A 12352-nucleotide genomic window follows, 5' to 3' on the forward strand; every position below is an offset into this window, starting at 1 on the left:
ACGTTAGCTCCCAAGAGGCAGCAATAAAATTAGTCCTGGAATAGCAAGGAGCTTGCTGCGGGGTGGGTGGTGCGGTGTGTGTGGACCTGCTGGGCTGGGCTGTGGGTAGTCACGTTAGCCTTGTTGTGTTTCAGAGACACCAGGAAGCCTACAGTCTCGCTCTCTGCAGTCGGTAAGTATGACATGTATGTATGATGCAGGCATTAAGCGAGCCTGTTGTTGTATGCCCCTGCTGTTATTCATCCCTCCATTCATGCTCCAGAACTGATTGTGGCAGAGTACCGAAGTGCCACCGTGTGTGATTGTCCCATGTAGAGGCAGCCTGAAAGGCTCCAGTTCTCAACTCCTTTTAGAGAGGAGTGGAACTCAGAAAGAACGTGGAGCCCTTGGGTGTTCCCAGGCATGGAGGGCAGTGGTGGTGCTTGGACTGGCTGTCCTGAAGTTGATGGATGGTCATGTGGCATTTCTGCCTTTTAGATAGTTTCTTCCCTGCTTAACCACTGTGCCGCACTGCTCGTCCTGTGTCGCCTGCCTGTAGTTTCTCCATGTCCTTTTGTGTTTGAATCTGCTGAGAAACTGAATTGCACCCCAGGCAGTGGTGTCAGTGCTGCCAGCTGCCAGCCTGCTCCCTTACCTGCTGAGGGGCTGGCTACGTTAACCGCTGTGTCTGCTGCCCTGGGGCACCTTCAAGGTGCAGGAAGCTGCAGCGGTGACACAAAGATGCTCTTTGGGCTGCACTTGCTCTGGAAAGGCACTTGTCATGGCTCTTGGCAGTGTGACTGTCCAGCCGCCTGTAATCCCGCCTGCTGGCAGGTGCTGTGTGTCAGTCCTCACCAGCTGCCTGCTGGAGCTGGGCAAAGCACGGGTGATGAGAAAAACAGCCTTTTCCTGAGTTACTGTCCCCACAACGTGTGTCTCTTACGGTCTGCTGCTTAGATCTCCTTAGGCTACACATCTGCAGCGGCTCCCTCTTCCTTCTCAGCCAGCAAACCTCTCTATCAGCGACGCAGAAGCCTTCCTGAACTGGAGAGAAGCATAGCTTATTCTGGTGCCTGGGCGCAGGTTTCACAGGTCAGCTGAGCCAGCCCAGAAGCTTCCTCCCCGGAAATCTTCCTTCCTCCCGTGCCTGATTACGTTTAGTGTTGGTCTAGATGTTGATGTACCCTTCCGTGAGTGGATCAAATCAATCAACTGGCAGCCTATTGGCAGCTTTTTTTTCCCCTGGACTAGTGTTTTGCCAGGTTGTCAGGGTGAATCTGCTCACCATGCAGCAGGAGGTGGGTAGTGAAGTGGGGAATAGCAGCTGGCTGAGATCTGTTTAGCTTTTTCATGGACCTCACCTTTCTGATAGCTTAAAATGTTTCGAAAATACTGGCAGAATAAGGATGAACAGAACATGTATTTCTCTTACAATGCCTGAATAATCCACATCAACTGAAGCTGTGTTTTGCTACTTACTAGAAATGACTGCCCATCTTCTGATTTTAGGTCCTTGACTGAGTCCCTTGTGATATCGTATATCATCATATCTGGACCATCATCCAGTTTCTTTACAATGCCGTTGGTGTCTTTGACTTCTGTGGTGTGTTTTGACAGTTATACGGTGGCCTTCTGGTCCACCCAGTGAGTCTACCTCCAGCTGGCCAGACACAAGGTCCACCTGCACTCCAGCCTTCTCCTGCACCTCCATTTCAGTAATAGATAATAACACTAAACTATCTGATGCTATACAAGGAACTAGAGGGTGTTGGGGTGTTGTGGTTTAACCCCAGCTGATAATTAACTACCACGCAGCCACTCACTCGCTCCCCCACACGCACCCAGAGGGATGGGGAGGAGAATCAGAAAGGAATGTAAAACTTGAGGGTTGAGATAAGAACAATTTAATAATTGGAATTAAATAAAACCAAAATAATAATAACAGTTATAATTAAAAGGAGGGAGAAGGTGAGAGGAGTGAAATTCAAAGGGAAGAGAGAAAAGAAACCAAGTGATGCACAATACAGTTGCTCACCAGCCAATGACTGATGCTCAGCCAGCCCCCGAGCAGCAATCGGCAGGCCCCCGCCAACCCCCCCAGTTTATATACTGAGCATGATGTCCCATGGTATGGGACAGCCCTTGGGCCAGTTCGGGTCAGCTGTCCCGGCTGTGTCCCCTCCCAGTTTCTTGTGCCCCTCCAGCCTTTCTGCTGGCAAGGCCTGGGAAACCGAAAAGTTGTTGACTTAGTATAAAGGTTACTGAGCACAACAGTGTGTTGTTGACATTGTTCTGACACCAAATCCAAAACACAGCACTGCACCTGCTACTAAAAAGAAAATTCTACCCCAGCTGAAACCAGGACATGGGGAGAGAAGTTAATCAATCTTTAAGCACCTGGCAGTAACTTGAATGAAAACAGAAGGGATCTGGGAGGGAGGTAGTGGACCTGCAGTTCTTCTCTGGAGGAAGTTGCTCCTTCTGAACTAATGGGCATGAGTATTTTAATCGGGTACAACCCGTGGCTAGAAATTGCAGAGAAGATCTCTAGGCATGTAACTGGAACACTCTTGCTTTGCTGTCCTGAGGACACAATGGTTAATTGTTTCCACACCATTCTTTGTGCTGTTTTCTGGGATATCCTTCCTCTGAACTGCCTTTCCTGTGCAAAGAAGAGCAGCTTTAAGCCCAGGTCAGGCGTCTCCTGTGCCATTTACTTTTTAATTGCTTGTTTTGACCTGCTCTCTTTGTACTGCAGCTGGAGCTTCCCAGGTGAAGTGGAACAAGAAAAATGCCAACTGTTTGGCAACAAGCCATGATGGGGATGTCCGAATTTGGGACAAAAGGGTAAGCTGAAGGGTTTTTTGAGCAGTTTGTGCGTATTTTCACCTACCTGATACAGACGTCCCTCTGGTCAGAGGGATAAATACTCTGATAAATACTGAGAAAAATATGCTACTTTTTCCCCAAATCTTTCTTGTGAGTCAATTTAAACTAGAGGGAATTGGGAGCCTGCGAGCCTGAAGAGAGCATGTAGATAGCCTCCTTCCCCAGACACTGTGCCTGTTAACATTTTGCTTTTCATCTTGTAGTACTTAACTGTTTTACTGAGTATAAAGTATCATTCAGGGCTGCACTTGGTGACTGGAATTTGCCACACCTACACAGGACCTTTTCTTCAACTGTTTTTGCTGAGCTATTTGCCTTTGCCCAGCAGGAGGGTGTTCCACCTCTCTTGCCCTTGTTAAAAGTGTCTCTTTTTATGCCAGGTCTAGTTAGACCAAATTTCAGGAGTCCTGTGCTCAGAAGGAAAATGTCTCTCCTTGCAGAAACCCAGCACTGCAGTAGAGTACTTGGCAGCTCATCTCTCTAAAATCCACGGTCTGGATTGGCATCCTGACAATGAGTATACGCTGGCCACGTCCAGCCAGGACAACTCTGTCAGGGTAAGTGTTGCTTCAGGGACTCCTGCTTGGGAGATGTCAGGGTGGTGGAGCAGATCCCCTTCTACTGCTGCTGAAGTCTTGGGGCGTGCTTGCCATTGACAAGATCTGCATCCTTATGTTTTGGTTTCTGGCCACCTGCATGTGTTGAGCCAGGGGTGGCTTTACAGAACAGGCAGAGAAGTTGTTGCAGAATGGGTGCACATATGTTTGCCACATATCTGTGGTGATTTGGGCAGTACTGAAGCTGAAAACAACTGCCTCTGCCTGCTGCTTGCCAGAAGGGAGCTGGCCATACATGCCAGAAGAGCCTTCTCCCCAAAATGCAGTGTTGCCAGCCTCAAGCTGATTACAGCAGCTTGCGGGGAGACATACTCCAGCCTCCGGGGTACCCAAACTCATGCCGAACTGGGTTATCACTAAGAGACTGCCTGCAAGCATTGCTATGTAGGGCCTTTTACTTGCGGGGAAACAGTGCGCTTTGCATGTCAGCCAAATGGAGTTCATTCACGTTTAGCTAAGCTCTGAGGCAAATGCAATTGCTGTGAATTCTAGCAAAGCAAAAGGTTAGATTCTTCATTACAAAATTAGCAGTAACAGCAGGGTGGGCCTGCCTCCAGTCTGGACTGGTACATTGGCTGGGAGCCTGCAGGGTACCTTGTAGCTCTGAAAGCCCATGCAGGCTGCCTGTCTCCCTGCTCTAATTACTCAAGCCATGATCACTGTGAATATAACAAGTCCCTTGTTGTCTAAGGGATGCTGCCAGATGCTAGTAGCTTGATATTTGTCCTTTGGGGCCATCTCTGCTCGTAATGAATAGGATTACTAATGATGCTGTGGGCACCCTGGCAAGTTTTTTGCTGTTATATCTGCAAGCCGCATGGAAGACTGCAGCCTGAAAGTATAGCCAGCTGACTCCTGCTTTTGCTTGTCTTTCTGTTGCCTTCTATTTTTTTTTAAGTTCTGGGATTACCGTCAGCCTCGGAAATACCTCAATATCCTTCCCTGCCAGGTTCCTGTCTGGAAGGCAAGATACACGGTGAGTGAGACACTCCCACCAGCCCCACTTGTGCTGTGAGAGCAAATGTACAAAGGGACATTAAATAAAGAAGAACTGCTGAAGGGCTTCCACCAGTTCTACTGCTGGACATTAAGTTGATTTTAAAAATCTCTCTTGGTGCTTAAAAGGCCTAGAAGAGCAACATCTGCCATGGAGGGCACTCAGGAGAAGGAATGACTAATGGTGTGAGAGCCCAGTCTTGGACATCATCATTCTGGGGGGTGAAAACCTGGGTGCAGTGGTTGGCTCTGGGAGCAGGAGGCTTGGAAAGTCGTGGCTGCTCTCGCTGTCCTGTTTTTCCACTCAGCTCCAGCATTGGTACATGTTGCACAGAGCAATGCAGTGGTCTGCCCTCTCCAAGTGCTTCCTCTACTCCCAGTGTTTCCAAGTATGCCACGGTGGGCCCTTACAGTGTATCACATCCAAGAGCTGTTGCCTTTTACAGAACAAGCACCCAAGCATGTGAAGCTAAGGCTCTTAACATCAGTCATATCTGTTCCCTTCCCCAGACATTTGAATATGGCCTGAAGCTCAGTCCGTAGGTGCCAATTCTTCCAGCTGCAGGCAAATTGCAGTAAGGGTCCCATGTGAAAAGTCAGTGGGGAAATCCCTGCAGCCTCACAGCTGAAAAGTGAGGAAGCAGCAGAAAGAAATTATTAATCTTAAATGATCTGCATTGAATATCTCAGTGCACTACTGCTTACCCCTTGTAAGACAGTGGTTTTGCACAGCAGCTGCCTTGGACCCTCCCAGTTTCAGGTGTCGTTGTGGTTTGTGCTGAGCTCCTTCAAAGCCCAAGCATTCTTGGTGGGAAAAGGGAGGAACGAGAGTATGATTACAGCAGCAAGGGAGCATAACTCCCCGGGGCTAACTGGAGGGGTGTTTCTCTCTCAAGCCTTTCAGCAATGGGCTGGTGACAGTGATGGTCCCCCAGCTCCGTCGGGAGAACAGTCTGCTTCTCTGGAACGTCTTTGACTTGAACACGCCTGTCCACACTTTTGTGGGACATGATGATGTGGTGCTGGAGTTTCAGTGGAGGAAGCAGAAAGAAGGTGAGTTCAGGGCTGGATGTGTGCTCTTCCCTGCGCTGCAGCCATCGGCTGACCATGAGTGTGGGGGCCTGGCTCCTGGCTGTGATGCTTACACTATTGCCATTTGACTCTTGCCTTTCCCTGGAGTAGCTCCTACCCACTTTCCCACCCCGTTCCCCTCAAACTGTAGCTGGTTTGTACTGGTTTTATGGCAGTGCCCACAGAAGCGTTGCCCTTTGGTTCCATGCTAACAAAGCAAATCTACCAAATGCTGAGTGGGTCAGCGGTGACTCTTAATTGCTTCCACTCTCCTGTGAGTCTATTTTTAAATGGATCTTTCAGAATAAATTGAACAAACTATTAAATGGGTGTAGGAGTTCAGGCACCTCCCCCTGCTCCGAGCTGCAGGCTGACCGGTTAACCCCTCACATCACTGCCGGGATCAGCAGCCTCCAGCACATCCCAGACCACAGACCCAGCGAGCCCACCTTATCTGTGTGCTGGCAAAAGCAGGGGAGGAGGAGCGTGGGATAGAGAGGCTGCTCTTAGAGTTCAGTCCTGACTAAATTTTCCAGCGTAGGCAGCTAAATATAGGAGATTCCGTATTAGAGGTTGGATAACCACACAGAGCACAGCTTTGTTTCCAGCACCTGGGGTGCCATTGACAGGACATGCACGCCTGGCTGCGGTGTCACTGGTGGTACAGCTTTGCAGTGCCGTGTAAAAGTTGTGGTCCAACCCTCTGCCACCAGCTGCTGGGGAAATTCAGTTAAGTCACCTTCTTCTCCATATCTTGCTTTTCCTCTTCCAAAAGAGGAGAGCAATCTAGAACTGTGTTAGGATCTGGAGGCGCAGCCTCAGACAGCTTGTGAATGAGCATTCAAGGAGGCTTGAACCACAGTTGTGTTGTCTTAGTTAATAGATACATGTCTGAGGCTGGAAGTCACGCTCATCTCAAGCAACATAAATCAGTCATACAAGCATTCCAAGTCTGCTTTAGTGCAGACACAACCAAGATAGCACAAATCTCCTTCCACAGAGTCTGCTGTGCTGTATTTAGCCCCTGTGCCTCTGCAGAGGGGTGTAGGAAGCAGCTGTGCAGCAGCTAATTCTTAAGCGTAGCAGCTGTTTGACAAGGGAAACTTAAACTGTATCACCAGACGTAAACATGGGCATAAATATGTCTGTGTACCTTTATCAGTTGATCGATAGTATGTGGCTCGATGCATGCCATTGCAACCTCAACTTGTCTTGGCATCATCCGTCTTTCAGAAGGAGAAAGGGGGAGGGCAGAAGCATCTTAGCTTAGAAAAGTTTTAAAACATCTGCATCTTGAAGCAGATGATGAACTAAAAGATGTTTTGACTTTACAGTTATCGTAAAGATAGATCTGTTTCTCAACTATATTACTCGTTTTATTTAAATATTATAGTAGATCTTGTTCATTCCTAGTTCCTCATTCCTAGTTCCTAGAAAACTTGCGTCACATTCATTATACTTACTTTCACCTGTAAATTACACCACGTTTAGAGGTGTGGTAACCGTGGTGCAGGGAGGCATAAAGGCTGATCAATTCCAAGCAGAAAAGGACTTGCTCTGCCTTTCGGTTTAGTGCCTTATCCATTGGATCTCCCTGCTGGCTTGCTTGAATCTGTTTACACAAAACACAGGGCTGAGATAGTTTCTGTTTTCAGTGGGGTCTGTAAGTTGTTTCTGTCCTTCGTAGGTTCTAAAGACTACCAGCTGGTTACATGGTCCCGTGATCAGACTCTGCGAATGTGGCGGATTGACTCTCAGCTGCAGAGGGTACGTAAACACTTCTGCTTGTGAACTGTAGGCAGCTTCCTTACGGGCTGCATTCACCTCCCTTTCTTTGCACTCCCAGTCACTCCTCTGATATCCTAGAGCTGCAGACACAGCACCCAGCTGCCACTTCACTTTCCTCTTCAGCTCCAGCCCAGAAACATCCCCAAGGAGACCTGTGATAAGGCCTCTCTGTGCCTCAAAAGCTGCTGTAGAAGTGCAAGGCTGCTTTGTTGTGTAACAGTAAGCGTAGAAGTCTTTGGGGAAGGTAGAGATCAGTTACTGCCTGCATTGCCTCTAAAGATGCCACCTCCATGGCTGCAAGGCTGTATGACTCTTGGCATTTTAGGTGTCAGGTAAACGTAGGGATGGTGCCTTCCCCTTCCTCCCCTTGTTTCCATTGCCTCTCAGCCTGGTGCAAGCAGTGTGAATCCTGTTCTGCTGCCTGGCAGCAGTTGCAAATTGCTGATGCCGTTACTAGAACAGCTGTGCTGGGTCACACCAGAGGTTCATATGGCCACAATGGTCCATATTGCCCTGCGTCATCTTCAGCTGTGGGTATCTTGGAAGGAGATAAGAATGAGGCAAGTATCTAGTGATTTTTCTTTCATATGCCCTGCCAGCCTCCTGCAGTTTACAGCTTTGAGGCTCTTTGAGTCTGGCATCTTTGTATTTGACAGAGCTTTAGGAGTTTCATTTCTGTAGACTTGTTCTGTCTCTTTTTGGACATGTGTAAATTTTTGTCATCTTAAAAATCCTATTGACAAGGAGTTTCCTGGCTTTCTGCATGTTGTGTGGAAAAACAGCTCCTTTCATTTGTTTATTTTACAACCTGCTGGTTTCATTACACCGAAGATGAAATGAGCAGCCATCTTATCTGTGCCACTGGTAATTCCGTAGATCTCCCTTCTCAGCTGCCTCCTTTTTCAAGTCAAAAGGTCTTGATTTACTTTATCCTTTGTACAAGGTCTTTGATTGTCCTTTTGCATTCCACGACTTTTTTTTCAGTTCTACTGTAGACTTTTTGAGATGGGGATCTGAATTTTGTTCTTTCCAAAGAATTTTCACTACTTGGTTTGTTCCTTAAATTGTCAGGCATAATTCCATGAAAACATGGACTCACTCTGGCCTCTACACCTTGTTCCCTCAGTCAGCTTGAACTTGCCATTTTTTCCCCTGTGTGCCTTGCTTTATATTTATCTGAACTGAAGTTCATCTTTCATGTTAATACAGTTACTCCAGTAAGGTGCTTCTGTGATTGTTTGCACTCAGCCACTCTTGTTACTACCCTGTAAAACTTGGTGGCATCAGCAAACCTGGTCATGTCGTTATTCACCTCCTATTCCAGGTTTTTAATGAATATGTTGAGAAGCATGTGTCCCAGCACAGATCCTGCAGAAGTCCTGCAGGTCTGTAACAAACTTTCTCTGTGAAAAAATGACCCTTTATTCCTACCTGATATATTTGTGAATAATTTGATTTCTTTCCTGTCTTTAAATCGAATGTTCATCCATGTCAGAGCCTTTACTATTCCTCTGCTGACTCCCGCTCTGTTGTCCTTGTCTTTGTCTGGATCAAACTACATACTTGATGGCACATTGCTGGTGACCAATGCTGGTATTTGCTGCATTGCACCTTTGTCCTTTCCTTTCTCCTCCCTGTTTCTTCATCATCCCTGTTTTCTTGTGCTGAACTTAAAATACTAAATTTTCATGGTCTCTTTTTGATACAGAACCTGGAACACTAGGGCCCCTAGTAATGTACCTCGGTCCCTAGATCATACTGGAATGTAAATATCAAAAGCAGAAAGGGTGCTGCTATTACATCTGATCTAAAAACTTAATCCAGTTTTGACAAATTAATTCAAGGAATTAAAGTTAAATCAGCTTTCGTTTTGATTAAAGTAAAACCTCTGTTACTTAGACTGGCCCTGTCAATCAAGTGGCTTTGTAAGCAAGTAGGAGATTTGGCTGGGCTGTCTGAGGTGACAGAGCTGAGGATGCTGGAAAGTGGAAAATCACCTGGTTTTGTCACAGAAACAATGCCGAGGTCTTGGTCATGACTGTTGCATGGACAGACAGACCTTGCATATCCAGCTCCCTGGAGAAACGAGTTGTTTAGTGATGGCTGTTTCCACAGCTTGGTTTCTGTTGTGCACCATATGGGTGTGTTTGTTCTTTTCAGCTGTGTGCTAATGATATCCTGGATGGAGTCGAGGACCTCATCGATGGGATTTCTCACCTGCCAGAGCCAGACAAGACCCTTCACCCCCAGGACTCGGAGCCCCAGCATAACTCTGGACATGGGGATGAGGAAGGTGAGACGAGCGATGGGTCATGGAACTTGAAACACCAGCTGTCTTTGTGTTGGGAAGAAGATGCATCTTGGCATAAGAAAATAACGTAGGCAAAGCACAAACTAGTGCAGTTTCAAAGGTTAATGGATTCCCCATCTGGGAGGAGGGAAAACACTAGGGGTTTCCCAGGATCATCCTGCCAAGCTTTTCCTCCTCTAACACAATGATTCGATCTGTAAAACGAAGCTCTTCCTTGTCACTAATATCATTTAATTGCCTTCTTTTTAGATTATAGTTGTGGCTTGCTGCTAAAAATAAGGCAGCCAGAAAGTCAGTTCTGGCTCTTAACTCACAGACTCATAGAATGGTTTGGGTTGGAAGCGACCTTCAGAGATCATCTAGTCCCAAGCTCCATCTCACGGGCAGGGACACCTTCCAGAAGACCAGGTTGTTCAAAGCCCCATCCAGCCTGGCCTTGACCACTTCTGGGGCTGGGGCATTCGCAGCTGCTCTGGGCAACCTGTGCCAGTCTCACCATCCTCTATGTAAAACATTTCTTCCTTATGTCCATTCGAAACCAGCGCTCTTTCATTTAAAACCTTTGCCCCTTGTCCTGTCGCTTTCAGGCCCTGGTAAAAAGTCTCTCTCCATCTTTCCTATAAGTCCTCTGTAAGTGTTGAAAGGCTGTGATAAGATCTCAGAGCTTTGTCTTCTCCAGGCTGAACAACCCCAACTCTCAGCCTTTCTTCAGTGGAGCGGTGTTCCATCCCTCAGACCGTTCTTGTGGCCTCCTCTGGAACTGCTCTGATAGGTCTTGTACCGGTAGATTAGTTTAAGCAGAGAGAAGAGGGTAGCATGTGGTAAGGCACTCTGACGCGAGCTGCTCACATCACACCTGGTACCTAAACACTTCTGCTGGGGTGAGCTAACTGCGTGAACTCATCTAACACGGAGATGTTTGCTGGTGCCTTCTCCCATCCAGCAGAAGTCGTATGGAGAGAGCTCATGCATTTTTATTTGGGTATTGATGAAAGGTGCCTGAAGGCTGGCAGAGCAGAGGGAGAGGGATGGTATCTCCAAATTCTGGGTACTGTATGGGTGGGTGGGAATGGGTCGGAGGCTTTAACAGAAAGCATTGATTTGGCTTTATGGAAGAGAAGGCGTACAAGGAAGGAATGTGAAGGAGGGTTTGTGTGGTTAAGGCACTGGCCAGGTTAAACATTCAGGGTGTTAGTGAAGAAGAAGAGATTGCAGCAGCTGAGACCCATGGTGATGATGTGCATGTGACAAAGTTATCTAAAGAGATTTCGCTGTCTAATACTGAGGAATAAGAATCCGATGCTCCCATGCCTTTGTGTCAGCTTGGGTTTAAATGCACAGTTCCTTTCTGTATTGTAGCAGGGTGCTACAATGGATCCCCAGGTGAGGGGCTTGCAGGAAAGTGATTTCATTCTCTTTAACTTGCCAACAAACCAGAGAGAAGGGGAGGAAGTGGTCTAATATCTGTCCTTTGAGAAAGGAGCCAGCTGTGAGGTCCCTTAGGGAAGGCATCTCTTCCTAACTGGAAGATGCCAACCCAGCAAATCCCAGTGAAGTTCTCCTCTGCCACCTGTCCTATGTGGCAGCAGAACAGGTTTCTAAAAGTTGTCAGCACCTCTGTCTGCGTCAGGGTTTTATAATATGATAAGAAAAGCCTCAGCCACCTGTGCTACCCATGAGCAGTACTGCGTGAGGAAGCACAGCCTCTCTTGCTCCAGTGGGAGCATTAAGTGTTATTCTGGCTGCCTGGCCTCTCTTTTTCCACAGAGAAGAGTTAACTCTTTTACTATCCCTGATGAGGTCACGGTCATACACCCTATGTGGTTTCCATGTGGGTCTGGCTTTGGTTCGGACTGGTAGGTTTTCCCTTGCAGCCAAAGGGAATGAAAATGGCTTTTCTGTAGCAGGGTAGATTTGTTGCAAATACCATGACTGCAGGATTAATGCACAGGCAAGTCCCTAGGCAGGAATTTCAGTTATTTCTAGCCTAAAAGCTGTTGTGGACTGTTGATGTTTCACCCTGGAGGTGACTGCATTTCAACTGCAGACAAAAGTCTCCATGTTATATTAGTAAAGCACTTCAGGGATGTTTGAAGAGAACAGCACTCTGCAGATAAATTGGAAGGCCCACCAGCTGTGTCGTCAGTGTGCAGCTCTCCTCACTGGCTGCTGCCTATAAAAGATCTTTAGGAATCTATACAGATATGTGGGCTTTGAGGGATTAGAAACTGATTGCAAGGGAATGGGAGGGGAAGACAAAGGGAGGGTACTGCCCGTATCGGAACCTCAGAGATGGCTTTCCAGTAAGCTATGTGGTGCCTTGAGCTAGAAATAATTATCTTCCCTGAGAGCCACTGATCTTCCTTTAATCCCCTTTTCAGCTCCCTTTTGTGAAGTATATCTAAGCACTATAGTAAAATCGCAAACAGGAATGAGTAGCTAAGCATCCTACCTATCCGTGTTCAGCAACCCACTGGGCAGCAGTAAAACCAGATATATTTGTCCCAGCAGCAAAGTCGTAACTTTTAGACAAATGCCTGTAAAAGGACAGCTTTTTGCATTTCTTGTAATTTATTTTTTTGCTAGGAGTAGTCTGTGCAATGCAATACTGCAAGTGTGACTATGACAGCTGAATAATCGGGACTTCCCTTGTGTCATTGGCACCATCATCAAAAAATACATTTGATCATCTTAGGTAGTG

At 47.1% G+C, this 12352-nt stretch overlaps 1 protein-coding gene across 6 annotated transcripts in view; it reads left to right on the forward strand.

The window, feature by feature from the left end:
* Positions 1 to 12352, forward strand: part of WDR59 (WD repeat domain 59) — a 51207-nt gene that overhangs the window by 12617 nt on the left and 26238 nt on the right. For all 6 annotated transcript variants that reach the window (XM_037409186.1, XM_037409187.1, XM_037409188.1 and 3 more), the window contains exons 6-12: positions 135 to 172; positions 2738 to 2826; positions 3309 to 3425; positions 4384 to 4461; positions 5378 to 5534; positions 7240 to 7319; positions 9501 to 9633. In XM_037409186.1, coding sequence (XP_037265083.1) covers positions 135 to 172; positions 2738 to 2826; positions 3309 to 3425; positions 4384 to 4461; positions 5378 to 5534; positions 7240 to 7319; positions 9501 to 9633 — 692 coding nt within the window. The remainder of the gene's footprint in view (positions 1 to 134; positions 173 to 2737; positions 2827 to 3308; positions 3426 to 4383; positions 4462 to 5377; positions 5535 to 7239; positions 7320 to 9500; positions 9634 to 12352) is intronic.

This window comes from Falco rusticolus, chromosome 15, assembly GCF_015220075.1.
Source record: "Falco rusticolus isolate bFalRus1 chromosome 15, bFalRus1.pri, whole genome shotgun sequence".
Classification (NCBI taxonomy): Eukaryota; Metazoa; Chordata; class Aves; order Falconiformes; family Falconidae; genus Falco; species Falco rusticolus.